At 36.0% G+C, this 14687-nt stretch overlaps 1 protein-coding gene across 1 annotated transcript in view; it reads right to left on the bottom strand.

Annotated features, from left to right (window-relative positions):
- The window catches only part of LOC117167342 (fumarylacetoacetate hydrolase domain-containing protein 2A), a 53658-nt gene that overhangs the window by 19832 nt on the left and 19139 nt on the right, over positions 1-14687 (bottom strand). The window contains exons 3-4 of the mRNA XM_033352202.1: positions 12006-12222; positions 4759-5090 (exon numbers count right to left, since the gene is read on the bottom strand). Of these exons, the coding sequence (XP_033208093.1) occupies positions 4759-5090; positions 12006-12222 (549 nt within the window). The remainder of the gene's footprint in view (positions 1-4758; positions 5091-12005; positions 12223-14687) is intronic.

The raw sequence follows: 14687 nt of genomic DNA, 5'->3' as shown, positions 1-14687 counted from the left end.
TATATATTTATTTATTTATTTGGTTCCTATCTTAATCGATTTAACGCTAAATGAATTTTGAATTAAATTTTATAATAATAATTGTATTTTCCTTAATGTAGTTATGTCAATGTGTTCGCAGGAAATATATACCGAAAAAACCTGTTTAATGTCTCATACAATAATTCAACTTATACACTAACTTAAGAACTATTATTTACAATACTTACATGTTACTTTAGCTATACCTTAACTCTAAGATCTGATATTGATATTCGCAATTTATTTCTGCGTCAAATGATGCGGGAATTTATATTTGACATTAATAGGCAAGTTTGCGTATTGTACGTCCAAAAATCATTTTATAGTTAGTTATTTTATTCTAAACACTCATTTGGCTCTTTCCACACGAGAGTGGATAGAGGCTTCCTATAACTGCCGAGGCCTTTTTGTGAGTTGTTCTAACGTGTTTGGTGTGTTTAAGCTTAGAGTTTAGAATCTCGCCTAGGTATTTTGCTTCTTTCTTCGGGGCAATGTCTTCGTTGTACATTTTTATAGTAGGAACTACTTTATCACGAATATTATTCGAAAATATCACGAGTTCAGTCTTATTAGTGTTGATTTTTAGTTTCCATCTATGGAAATATTTTTTTAATATTACAACTTGCCCCTGTTATTTCGTATAGCTTGTTTCTTACGCCTAGATGCGTAATATAGCGCCGTGTCATCCGCAAATAAAGCTATCTGCACTTCTTTAGATTTTGGTATGTCATTTAGATAATATAAATATAGTTTTGGTCCTAACACAGAGCCTTGTGGCACTCCTGCTACCTCAGGTTTTTCTGTCGAGGTTTCATTATTTATTTCTACTACAAATGTTCTATCGCTTAAATATTTTTTGATAACTTTAATCAAATATATCGGAATATCGCATCTGTGTAATTTGACTCTGAGTCCTTTATGCCATACGGTGTCAAAAGTCTTTTCCATATCGAAGAATAAGGCTATTGTACTATGTTTCATATTGAAGTGTAGGCTAATATAATCAGTGATTCGAGATAGCTATAGAACTGTCCAGTGGCCTGCTCTGAATCCGAACTGTTCCGGTATAATTTGTTTTCTATCGCGTTCATGGTCTTGGAGTCTGTTTGAGATTATTCTTTCAAAGATTTTGCTAAGACCAAATAGCAAGCTAATAGGTCTGTAGCTTGTAGGCAACGTTTTATCTTTTTCCGATTTGAATACAGGCAAGATTTTCGCTTTTTTCCAAGCTTTTAGAAAGTAGCCGTGTTTTAAACATGCTTTTATTATGTGCGTGATTTGAACTGTAGCTTTTTTAGGGAGTTATTTAAGTACTATAGTTTAAGTGTCATCTAAGCCAGGGGCTTTTTTTAGATTTTGTTCTCATTATGGCTCTTTTGATTTCCTTAGGTGTTGCTAGTTTAATGTTATTTATGTCTGATTCTAGTATAGTGATTTCAGTAAAAAGTTTTGCTATTTCTATATTGTACTTAGCGTTGCCCATTTCCCCAGTTAATTTATGCATTTTTTCAAAATGATCTGCTATGATTTCAGCTTTGTCTTTATTTTTGAATAATTGGCCATTTAGGCTCTGCAATGGTGATATGTACCTTTTTCTCGGACCTTTTAGAATTTTACTCATTTTCCATAATGAGTTATCTTTTGTATTTGGAGTCGATTCTTGTATCTTTTTATTCGCTTTGTTTATAATCGGTTTTAGATATTTATTTTTAGTCCTTTGTGTTATTTTTCTCAGAGTGGTTCTGTGTTTCAACTGTCCTATCATATTTTTCGGGAGATTATTATTGGATTTAACGAGTATATGTTTTGGAATATGAGACTTTATAGAATAATTAATAATTTCAGTCAAATTTTCTACTCTATTGTCAATAGATTGCGTATCATTTAGAAGCGTGTTTATTATTAGGCTATTGTTTATTTGTCCTTTAAAGTTTTTCCGATCAGCCTGTTTGTAGTTTAGAAAATGAGGAGATTTACTGTACTCTACGTCTATTTGTTTGTCATTTATTATCATCAGAACAAGTTTATGATCTGAATCAAGTTCATCAAGTGCTTCTATTGTTTCCGGGTTATTAATATTTTTGAGAATGGCTAAATCAACTATAGTCGGTCGAGCTTTCATTTTGTAGGGGTAAAGTGTGAATTTTTGTGGGTAAACTGGGTTGCAAGGGTTTTGATAAATAAAATAATGAATTGTATTTCCATTCTTACTATTGGAATAACAATTCCAGTTAATATTTTTGGCATTAAAATCCCCTGCTGCAATTATTTAGATTTTATATTCTAGATTTTATTGCTGAGACTGAATTTTTTAACTGGAATTTCAACGCATGGAATGCCATTTTTAACGTAAAGGGCTACTCCACCAGCAGCACTTTTACTTATTCTGTCTTTTCTATAACAAATTTATCCGGGGATTTGCATTTTTGAGTTATTCGTAAACCACATTTCTCCAACAACTAATATATCTACCTCATATTGTTGGAGGAAGGTAGGTAATTCGTGTATTCTATTTTTAAGCCCATCTGCGTTCCACTGAGCAATTTTTAATACATTTGAATTTCCATCACTAACCATCAAGTTCAACAGCTAGCTCGCTTAAGGCTTGTAGTCTTTCAAAATCAGACTTACAGGTCATCATTTTATCTCTAAGCTTAAGAGTTAATTTAAAAAGCTTACCCATGTCATATATTTGGTTGATCTCTTGGAATACGTTTCTTATATCCTCAATTCCTGGTTCAGCATACTTTCCCGATTCCTTGATTTGAGATCTATGTTGACGTTGAGTTTCATGTATGGATTTCCAGGCGAATGTAGTAGGCCTTTGAGGTGGATTTACGGTTTGCGTGGTCCTTGGTACAGCAGGGAAGTTCCTATGAAAATCTCCACTATATCATTTTACGTTCGTAGTTTTCCTTCGAGTCTGTCCTTTTCCTTGCATTCGCAGTTGTGGTACTTTTTCTAGATGAAGTTTGTATATTTCACATCCCGTGAAATTGGCTGGGTGGTTTCCTTTGCAATTTACGCATTTCGGCTTATCTTTGTCTCTCACGTTTGGACAGTCTGCTGTAAGGTGCTCTTCGAGGCACTTCACACACCTAGGTTTTGCATAGCAGTGTTGTGTGCCATGTCCGAATCTCTGGCACCGACAACATTGGGTGGCCATTTTGGTATTCCTAAAGCGTTCCCATCTAATCTTCATTCAAACCATCTTGTGGTTTTGCATCCTTGTGGAGGGTTACGAGATAGAGTGGATTTTGCCATGCTGCATCTTCAGATTTTTGCCTCATACTCACAACATCTTCAACTTGTAGTCCTTGTTCTTCGATACTATTTTTCACGTTCTCTGTAGCAAAGTTTCTCAGTCCGTGTGTTACAAGTTTTTTAGTTTTCTCTCCCCTTGTTGAGTAGGTGTGGAATGATATTTTACTTTTGACTAACAGATCCTTAATACTTTGGTGGTCCTCCATATACTCTGGGTAGATTGTAGTCTTAGTTAATGTTGTGTTCTTTTGGACACGTATTTCTCCAGTGGTTAATTCTTTCAAGGCATTAATCAGTATTGCAAAATCTTCTATTATGTGGTCCAGGATTATGGGTGATATTTTCCCCTTCTTCGTAGCGCTGTTTCTCTGGTCTGGCTTTGTTTGTGTGGAGTGACTTTCCATGTTGCGCTCTTCTTCCGAAGGTCTTTTCCTGTTGTTCTGATTTTCAGTAAAGCTGTTACATTTCATCAGATGTATCACTAATTTTCTCAAGGAATATATCTCGTAGAAAAAAATGTTAAGAGCAATAAATGTGCATCCTAATGAGACCTACAACTTTTACTGAAAATATTTTGCGAAATTTTCTGTATTGTCTATGCTAAACGCAAAACACCTTGATTTTGAAGGGTCTTTTTCAAAAAATCGATGTATCATTCATTTTCGCGAATACTATCACTCGCAGATAAAAATGTTTGAAACAAAAAATGTGTAACTTAATGAGCTATATAATTTTTTTCAAAATAGTTAGCGATATTGTGCGTATTGGCTTAGATGAACGCAAAAAGCCATAGTTTTTATGGGTTTTTAATGGAAATTTATTATCACTAATTTTCGAAAAAATTATCCGCGATATTCTAGTATGAAGTTCAAACCCCAAAAGGTTTTGAACTTCAAAAGAACAAATGCTTCGAAACTTACCTGTTCTGTGAACTTCGCTGAGTACCGTTTCTGAAACTTAAGAGCAAACGTCGTAAAGTGCGAACGAACGGATTGTACATTTCGTGACGTTCGTTTCTGCTCAATTATCATTAATTTTCATAATTCATTCTAACAAAAAGTCTCTCAGTGTGTAACAGTATTTTTTCAAAACTTTAAGTGTAATTTCCGGCTCGAATTTGTATTCCCTGGTTTTCTCGGAACTAAGCCAGTATTAAATAGTGTACTATAAAAGGTACTGAGCCAGTACTGAGCGTAACACAATAGTCGATACTGCCCCAGTACTGTCCAAACTACTATTTTGGTAGCAGGCCAATATTAATACTGGCATGATACCACCCCAGTGATTGTTACTCAGTGAATAGTGGCCAGTTCAGAGTTATAGTTATCATTACGAGGTTTTCCAGTGGGTTGATACTACAATTGCCTGCTGCGTGGAGGCGCATCTTTAATGTATTAGCTTTAAGCAGCATTTTGGCATAAAAATACTAATGCTTAAACTAATATTTCTATTTCTCAAATTCTGTATACGTACTGTGATAAATGAGCGACTATATCAGGAGGTTTGAAGATTAGTTCTCTGGTATTGCTATCTTGTTTGATTTTTCCATTCACCCAAGTCTTGACTCTAAGATTATTAACATCGGAAATGGCATCTTTTGTAATTACTGCAGGTCCTAATGGACAAAAAGTATCCATAGACTTCCCAATTAGGAACTGCCCTCCATTGAGTCTTTTCTGCCAATCACGTGCTGATACATCTTGTGCTACTGTATAACCGAAGATATAGTCCTCTGCATTTTGTTTATTTATGTGTTTGCCTTTTTTCCCTATTACGATAACGAGTTCCACTTCCCAGTCAACTTCCTAAATTGAAAAGAAAAAAGTATTAAATATTTCGAAACGACTCTCTCTCTCTCTCTCTCCAGTTCAACATAATATAAAATAATATTGGGGATATGCAAAAACAACGTGATACTGCCCGGGGAAGAAAGGATTAACATGTTTTGTGACGACTTGTGACGAAGGTTTAACACACACTCTTCCCCCTATTTCCCTCTTTACCCTGTACTAAGAGGATCCTTCTTTTTCTCCATATATTTAAACAAACTTTCCCCTTTTCCCGTTTTTCGTCAAGATGCGAAATTAATTAATGGAATCCAATAAGAAAATTCAACTATTTTTGGTTGATAGCTACTTATTTTTAATTGAAAAATCCACTGCACTGGAACTTGGAGTAACCAGCGGTTTCGAGGATGACTTCAGTAGCCTTCAGTTTTAAATCCAGATTGATGAAAAGTAAACAGTAAGGTCGGTGTGAAACATTTCTTAATATTGCGCAATATAGCTGAGTGAATACCTGCTTTTTTTTTGTTTTGTTACAAATTAATTTTTAACTGAAAACTTAACTTCTCTATCTTTGCTTGAATATTGATCGTCTTTAGTTGAAAATTCGCGTACTAAATTTTTCATAAAGAATTCATCTTTTTTGTTTGAAAATTTATTTACTCGGTTGAAAGTTGTACTACCTTTCTTTTAATGTATTACGTTCGTTGAAGATTGAACTATTTTGTTGAAAATTATTCTTTTTTTAACTGAAAACACAATCTTTACATAAAAATTGTTTAATTTTTAATTGTAAACTTGACTTTTTTCGTAGAAAATTATACTTCTCGATTGAAAATTCAACTTCATAGTTGAAAATGAAGTTTGTAGTTGAAAATTAAACTATTTTTTTGGTATTTCACCCTTTTTCTTGAGGATTAACCTTTTTTTTAATTAATCTTTTCTAGCTGAATTCAACGTTTTTTTATTTAAAATTGTAATCTTCTCTTGGTTTAAATGTCAACTACGTATTATATTTTTTTGGTGCGAATTAATCTTTTTTTAATGATAATTCAAATATTTGGTTGACAGTTATTAAAGCAGCTTTTGATTCAGTAAACAGAAAAGTGTTATGGCAGGCAATGAAAGAGAAGGGAATAGAAGGAAGGCTGGTTGAGAGGATAAAGGGAATTTTTACTGAAACCAGGATTAGGGTGAAGATAGGAAAGGAAAAAGGAGAGGTATTCTGGAGATGTATCGAAAGAAGTCTAAGCCTAAGGCAAGGGTGCCCTTTGAGTCCGCTACTGTTTAATATGCTGTTGGCTGACCTACAGGAGAAGCTAAAGAAAAAGGAAAAGGGGGGATGATAGTGGGTAACAGAAAAATATATACTCTAGCTTATGCGGACGACGTAATTATGTTAGCAGACGACGAGATGGGGACGAACCTAATGATTACGTTTGGAAGCTGAACGGAAAAACAGTGGAAAGAGTGGAGGAGTTCTGTTACTTAGGTTTTTGATTTGTGGCAAGAGGGGGAAACGAGCTGCAGGTGAGGAAAATAATTAAATGTGTGGGTAAAGTAATGGGCCAAATATGGGGCATAGAAAAGAGAAGGTTCAAGGACGATTGGAGAATGAGGGTCTGGTTGTTTGCTGCGTTGCTTTGGGCAGTGTTGTGTAATAGAGTGGAGATCTAGGAATGGAAGGAACATAGGAAAGTAGAAAGCATACATTAGCGATTTATGAGGTGGGTAATGGGAGTTAGCTGAAGTTGACCAAGATACATGTTAAGAGAAGAATTAGGAAGGGAAAAAATGGTTACTAGACAAATTAAGAGAGTCTGAAGGTTTGAAAAGAAGCCAAAAAGGGGAGAGGGAAGCAGAATAACACAAGCATGTTTGGACGAAATTCGGAACAATGAGACAAGAGAAAATTTGGGAAATTCAAAATGGGAGGAAGAAAGGAGAAAAATGAGAAGGGTTTATAAGATACGAGAACGGATTATGGAATATCAGGACAAAGAGTTATCTGCAAAAAATAAAAAAGGAAGACAAATAGAGTAGGGTGATACGTTTTAGAATGGGAGAAGGAGTGAGAGCTTGCAAATATTGGATGGATAAAGAGGAGAATCTATGTAGAGTATGCGGATACGAATTGGAGTCATGGGAACATATTTTAGAGAGGTGCACAGGAGGGGAATATGGGCAGTTGAGTGTGGATGAGTGTATAAGATAAATCTTAAATGGTAGTGGACAGGGAGTGATGTGGATGAAGAAATTGGAAGAATTACACAGGAGAGGAAGATGGGCAGTTGAGTGTGGATGAGTGTATAAGATGGATTTTGGATGGTAGTGGACAGGGAATGATGTGGATGAAGAAATTGGAAGAAGTAAGGGAAAGCCAGGGAATACGGCAGATCCAATCGGTTGATCCTGAAAAATGCAATTAAAAAGCAAAATATAAATTCAAAATCGTGAAAAATGTTTGTTCTTTATGGTAAGAGGAAACTGAAGCCCTGGAAGATCGCTCATTACAAGAATTATTAGTATGTGTCTCTATGTCGCTGACGTTAATTCGTTTTCAATTAGAAATTCGTCTTTCTGGACTGAAAATTCATCTTTTCGGTTGAAAAAATCAGCATCTTTTTATTTGACTTTTTAGCTTGAAAAATCAACTCATTCGTTGAAAACTCTTCTATTATTGAATAAAATTATTCTTTTTTGGTTGAGAATTAAAAATTTTGTTAGATAATACAAATGAATCCACATGGTAAACCTTTATAATATAATTTTCTCTATTCTGCACTTTCGCTGATTTCTGTTAAAATATTATGTTTGTATTTTTTGTTTTTTATGTAGACGTTATAACGGAGAAACATGGCTGTTTACCCGTTGCATCTAGATGACCAGGGTTAACATATTTTTTATAGAGGTATCAGCTTATTAACTGCCATAAGTAAAATATATTTTAAAATATTTATACATAGGGTAAGGAAAATAACAGAAGATAGTAAATGGGAATACTACAGTGGATTTATGCTTGGAAGATCATGTAAGGATCAAATATTTAGCTTGAGAAAGATCACAGAGTAATGTTTGGAAGTGAAAAAAAAAACAATTTTCTGTGCATTTGTTGACCTAGAAAAAGCAGTTGACTAGTTGGATAGAAATAAACTTTGAAAAGTCCTAAAGGAATACGGAATCAGCGGATGGCGCCTACAAGCAATAAAAACAATCTATGCTTGGTAGCAAACTGAGTGGCTCGTTAGATATCATGCAAGGTGATAGACAAGTATGTGTTTTGTCCTCATGGCTGTTTATTATATTCATTGACAAGTATATCGACGAAGAAGGTCTGGATCTCGAGACAGTGAGGGAACATAGGATATCGTTCGCAGATGATAAGGTTGTTATCGCAGTCAATCGAAAACTTGCAAAGATTTTTGAGCGAACTAAACGAGAACATGAAGAACATGGGCCTTAAAATTAACTTAAATAAAACAAAAATTATGGTTTTCAGCGTAAAAGGTAAGATAAGAATATGAAAAATGTTCTTAAATGTTATAAGAATAGAAAAAGTTAATGAGTACACATATCATGGTAGCCTATTCACTAATGACAGAAAGATGAATAAAGAAATCGATAGGCGTATAATCTAGGGTAAAAAGGTTATCGGTAGAGTAGGATCCATTATGAGAAATAAAAATATATTAGGTACGGTAGCGAGACCTGGACATACCAAGAAAAGTATAAGAATAGAATTAACGGGATTAGCATGAAATTTCTGCGCACGATGTGTGGTAAACCGCTGATGAACCGAGTCAGTAATGAAATAATCACCAAAAAATGTAGTGTAGAGGAGACGCTACCTCACATAAGTGAGAGAAATTCATTAAGATGGTTTGGGCATATTCAGAGAATGGAAGATTAATGGCTTAAGAAAGAAGTGTATCAAAAGGTAAAGTAAAGTTCAGTGGATCCTGAGACAGGCCACGGAAAGAATGGTAAGTAAGGGTGAGTAAGACTCTTATTCGAAAAGGCATAAGGATCCATAGAAACACAATAGCTTGCATGACGTGAAAGGCGTTTTAAAAATACTTTATGACAAATGCATGAGGAATGGTGACAGTAAAGTGAATAACGTCTGTAGCAAAAGACCTTGGATACTAATGGGCCCGAGTGGGGAACTTTACATGATGACTTTGTGAGACTGTCCACTTGCGATGACCACTAGGCAAATGATCCCGAATAAACGCAAAAACATCGTTTGAAATGGTTGGACCAACTCAGGAAGGACATCCTTAACTGTCGACAAGGAAGCTCACTGGTGCGAAGAGGATTCATGCTGAAGTTAGATGAACGTTGGATCAATATGCCCCCGGAATATGCTCATAAAACGCCTCAGTGTTTAGAGATCAGGTATCCTTTTTGCGCAAAAGAGGATATAAAGCTCTTTATCAGAAAGTACAGCAATATCCTCCATATAAAATACCACTTGTTCCAGCAACTCCACGTTTGCAGATAACCCATAATGCCAACGTGAGAAACAGGAGATCAAAAATCCACCAAAAAGTCTTTCACGTTTTGTTTAAAATCAAATGTTTGATGCGTTCGGGCTCATTTAACAGCCAAAAAGAGCTTTGAACGGCTAGTAACGTGGTTTGAAGAATAGATTGGAATTTTGCAAAGTTCAGAGGAGAAGTGTCCACTAATTACATTTGAAGAAGTAAAGAAACTTATTGCGAGAACTAAGAACTTTTCAGCGTCAGGGCCGAATAAAATTAAAAACTTTTGATGAAAGAAGTTCACTTCTGCGCACCAACATTTAGCTCGTATATTTAGTACTTTCTTAAACGGAGAAAAATCCATTCCGCAGTGTTTAGTAGAGGGTCCCACGATACTGATCCCTAAGAACGGAGATTTTTCAAGTCCAAAGAACTATCAGTCCATTGCTTGTTTAAGTACCAGCTACAAGCTATTTATTGGTATTCGCAAAGAGACCTGTGAATAGACTGTTAGTAGTTCATTACCCAAGATTCCATCAGGTATCGACGCAATCTGTCCATGGCTTGGACTGACTACCGGGAGGCAACCGATAACACGAACCATGAGCTATTTATCAAGCTCTTTGAGTGCCTGGAGGTGCATCCAAAAATAGTGAGATGTACGAAAGAGATGCTCTTGTGGCGGACCAGATTTGTCATAACCTCTGGCAAAAGACAAGTGACTACCAGCTATATAAAATATGAGAGGGGTTTTCGAAGGAGACTCTTTAAGGTCATGTGACGAGAGGGTCACGTGACCAAACTTGGTCTTCGATTTTTCTTTCCCAACTTACGTCTAAACGAAAAGAGATATCGCTCTGAAAGTTTGTGAAATGAAAGAGGAGGTAATAAAGGCCATGTCTCTGCTTTGTTCCGGTGGAAATGTTGAGAAAAATTTTTTTGAAGAAAATACCAGTGGAAGTTTTCTTTCCCAACTCGCGTTCCCGGATAAAGGGTTTGTCGGACCGCGGGCGAGATAAGGCGGAACCCCCCGAGGAGCCCCGAATCCTCGCGCCACAAGGTGCCCTTATATTATTTGGCGAATCGTGCTTTTGACTGATCAGTCGTTCTTAGTCCGGTGACCATAACAAGTTTTCGCAGTTTGCCACCACGCTCTTTTCACCACACCCCGCCACGAAACCGCAGCATATTCAGGGTTTTTGATCACCAGCCTTTTTACCGATTTATCAATCCCTTCAAGGGTATTAGCCGTGTAATGTAAGTGGTGAGTAAATTTACCATATTTTTCCTGTTAATCGCATGTGTTTGATTGTGTCTTTACCTTTTCTCGGTACACCATTTCCCATTTCCCTCCTCGGATTTACCTCCGTAAAATCTGGTGCCCAACGTGGGGCGCCAGGTATTAAGGGGGTAATGCCGAGGAGGAATTTTGGGATATGGAAAGCCGAGAAAGGGGTGATAATACAAATGCAATACAACGATTCAATGCGGAAATTACGGCGTTTATTGCCACTTACACACAATCTCGGTAACACTTGAAATCAGGCACTAGCTAGGCGGACGAGCAATGACTGACAACGAGAGATGCGATCAGACGGGACCTCGGAACCCCTCGGGGGGTTCCGCCTAATCACGGATACGAACCGGCAACCCCCCCCCCCCCCCCCCCCCCCGTCCGGGGCCGTGCCGAGTCCCAATAAATGGTAACGATTCCGTTACAAATTATCAGCACCAACCGATGGTGAGATCACGGCAAAAAAGAAAGAAAAACGGGCGAAATACCAAGCCCTTCTTTTCGAGCTGGGCAGGCTGTACCAAGGCCAGAAATTCCATCATGTTGTTCTCATAATTTAATGCCTTGGAGGTATGAAAGCTTCGTTTCTGAGCCAACTCAACAAAATCCTGGCTTGCCAGGATCAGGCTCAGTCTATCGCGAGCCAGATAGAAAAAGTTGCTCTTCTTGGATCACTTCATCTGATCTCTCAATATTGTTCCTCTTAACATTATACAAAGGTTAGCAACTCTAAAAAAGTTCTAGAGGTAAAACTATCATCTCCAACTGTGCCTGCTGCGGCATAAGGTCATCCGCGACTAAAGACCTGATTTTAAGGAACAGTGTTTTTCGAAGTCTCTTGCCTAAATTTCTCGCTCTTGCTCACCTTCTAAGATAGGAGGAGCAAATGTGGACGACGTACACGTTCCGATTGTGTCGGGATTGTTTGCTCTAAAGAACCATGATCGCTGATTGTGGAGCCTACAACTTCTCACATATAATAATTATATGTTTATTTATTCTCAATCAAATTAGATTTGTGCAAAGTTCACCAAAATTCGCTCAATGAAGAACATATATTCTTTCGATGAGCCCCGGGAAATCCGGTTAGTGTAGACAAAAAATTTTCGGTGCGCCTGAACACTTCGTAAAATTAAAGTAAAAAAATCTATTACTCACATCAGATATCGTGGGTAGCTCTATGTTATCAGTAGGTCCGATAATAATGCTAGGAAACTTGCTAAAAACCATAGGTCTTTCTGGTAGTGCTTCACCTGTTTCTTTAGCATGGTCAGCGTAATTTAAACCAATACAGGCTAGCTTATCCATACCTGTCACAGGAGCTAAAAACTTTACTTCTGCTTCCGGTGTTACATTTTCTGCCTCGGACACTATCCTAAATAATTTCCATTACATATTAATTTAATTTATATATAGATACTTATTCCCTCGCGGATGAAATGAACGGAAAGGATACTCTACAACGTACCCTTATAGTATCCAGATGGTATTCCTTCCTATCATGTAAAAAAACTCAAAAAACAGCGAGAGAGGCCTTTAACTTGTTGCAATTCGGATTCTACGTTAAATTTCCCATTACAATGTGACGGACTAGTTGCAATAGTTTTTTGCAGTGTTAAGAAAAAATTTTTAAATGTCATAACTTCTGAACGCGGCTTCAAGCGTACCCATAGTTGCTTAAGAAGTATGCTGATACTGAAAAAAGATGCTCCTGAAGTCGCCTTCAGCCTGTGTTAATGACAGGTATTGTATTTTTTTCTTTTTCAACGATGCAAAATAAAACTATTGCAATTACTCCGTGAAATTCTAATGGCAAAGTTGACTTAGAATCCGAATTGCAACAAGTTAAATACCCATCTTTCTTTTCTTTTTAGTTTTTGCTGCATGATACGGAAGGGATACTATGTGGATACTATAAGGATACTTTGTAGCGTATCCTTTCCTGTTCATTCGGTCCACTAGGTTTAGACCAGCTAACAATAATTATTTATGGGATAATAATTATATATTGTGAAAATAAATACTAAAATACATGTTCTACAATATAATCTTTAATAAATTTCTTCTATAATTCACGAAAAAAAATGAATTTCATAAACGTATAAACGGCTTATACAAAAAATGTAGTTCTAGACGAAGTTTGGTTACACATTTAAGCAGTTCAAATACCATCAACCGGGGAAAATTAGTACCGTTTTTCACAAGCCATGAATTAGACGTGATGTAGAAAGTGCCTAAAGTATCTCTAGTTTTAAATAGCTGTTAATATGAGTGAATTGTGATTTTGGAAAAATATCCCAAAAAACTTTGAAAATGAAAACTTGTTAATAAATGTATTAAAGTAATATGTATTTGTAGCGATTAAATTAGTAAAAAACGAAACTAGTCTATCATAATTAAATATTAAGATTGACACTATAAACGCTCTCCGCCGTCGCGTCGGGCCGAGATGAAACTTTACGCCCGCTACATAAAACTTTACGCCCGGTGCATGAAACTTCACGCCCGAGGGAGAAAAATATGCATTTTTTTTTAATTGCATCTCTGGACCCCACAGTCTCTCTTATACTAAGTACGCTGTTTTTTCACTTATAATTTGAAATTGTCAAGAACACCAAACATCTTTTATCTGCTTCAAATGTTTATTTTCAAAGAGGATATGACAAAAAGTATCGTGGGCATCAAAGGCCTAAGGCTATTTGCGTCGGGTGACTTCCGCCATCGCTTTTCTCTGGCGTCAAGTTCACACTCGTTAAAATACGCTGTTAAAAATTTGAGGAGTAATTGGCTAGTAGAGTCGAGATTAAAATTGTTCGGAGTATAAAATCGACTCAGTATCGAATACATTAAACTCCGCATATTTTACTCCATAGTAAAATAGAGTTATTAAAAGGTTCTCTAGTGCATTGAGAGTGAATATAATTAATTCGCAGAGCTATGGCAAGTAGACGAAGTGGGTGAAAATTGTACATATGAATCAGAATTGAAATACGAAGAATTCGTGTAGAAGCCGGTATGTAAACCTAAATTTATAAATTAATTTATGAGTTACGCAACTTTCATTCCACAGGCATAAAATTTTTAATACCACAAAATGATTCATTATCTATTTTTTAATTTCCTTGTCTGAATAAAGTTGATAAAATTAATAAATTTAAGGACTTCAGGCTTACACTTAACAATAATTAATATTCTTGCGATAAAATCTATTCAGAATACTCAAATCTATTTCTAAATAAGGAATTATCCCTTCAGCGTTCTTTTAATGATATTTACTCCTTAAAATCAAACTCTGATGGTGTCGTGGGACAAATATAGGATCAGAACGGAGTTGATTGAAATAACTCCGGACAGTGCAGTTAGGAAGTTCTTTTCCAAGAGATACATTTTAACTCGTCTCCTACTACTCCGCTAGCCATTTACTCAAAACGATGGCACTTTTGTAGGGAAACAATAACTAGATTTTTTCATTTTTTCAAGAACGAAATGGAACATACTTTATTATGTATAATTGTATGCAATAAAATCAGAGCATCGAAAAAATTCACATTTCAAAATTATATTTCCAAAGTACCTCCTTTTCTACTCATAAAAGACATAAACATTACACAGAAAGAAAGAGAGATGAAAAGGAAAAAGTGTACCAAAACCAATCTCTTTATAGTTATATATAATATATACTTATCGATATATAGGTATTATATCATTCCTAATTAGAATAAGATTCTGTTATTCAAACCCCTGTAGTTTTCCTATATATGAACCCTAATGAGGAGATTTATATTGGTTTCGAAACATATTGGTTCTCTACAGAAGTAATAAAAATACGGAGAAAGAATA

This window comes from Belonocnema kinseyi, chromosome 2, assembly GCF_010883055.1.
Source record: "Belonocnema kinseyi isolate 2016_QV_RU_SX_M_011 chromosome 2, B_treatae_v1, whole genome shotgun sequence".
Lineage (NCBI taxonomy): Eukaryota > Metazoa > Arthropoda > Insecta > Hymenoptera > Cynipidae > Belonocnema > Belonocnema kinseyi.
The sequence above is the reverse complement of the archived record's forward strand: the minus strand, read 5'-3'. Positions and strand labels throughout refer to the sequence as shown.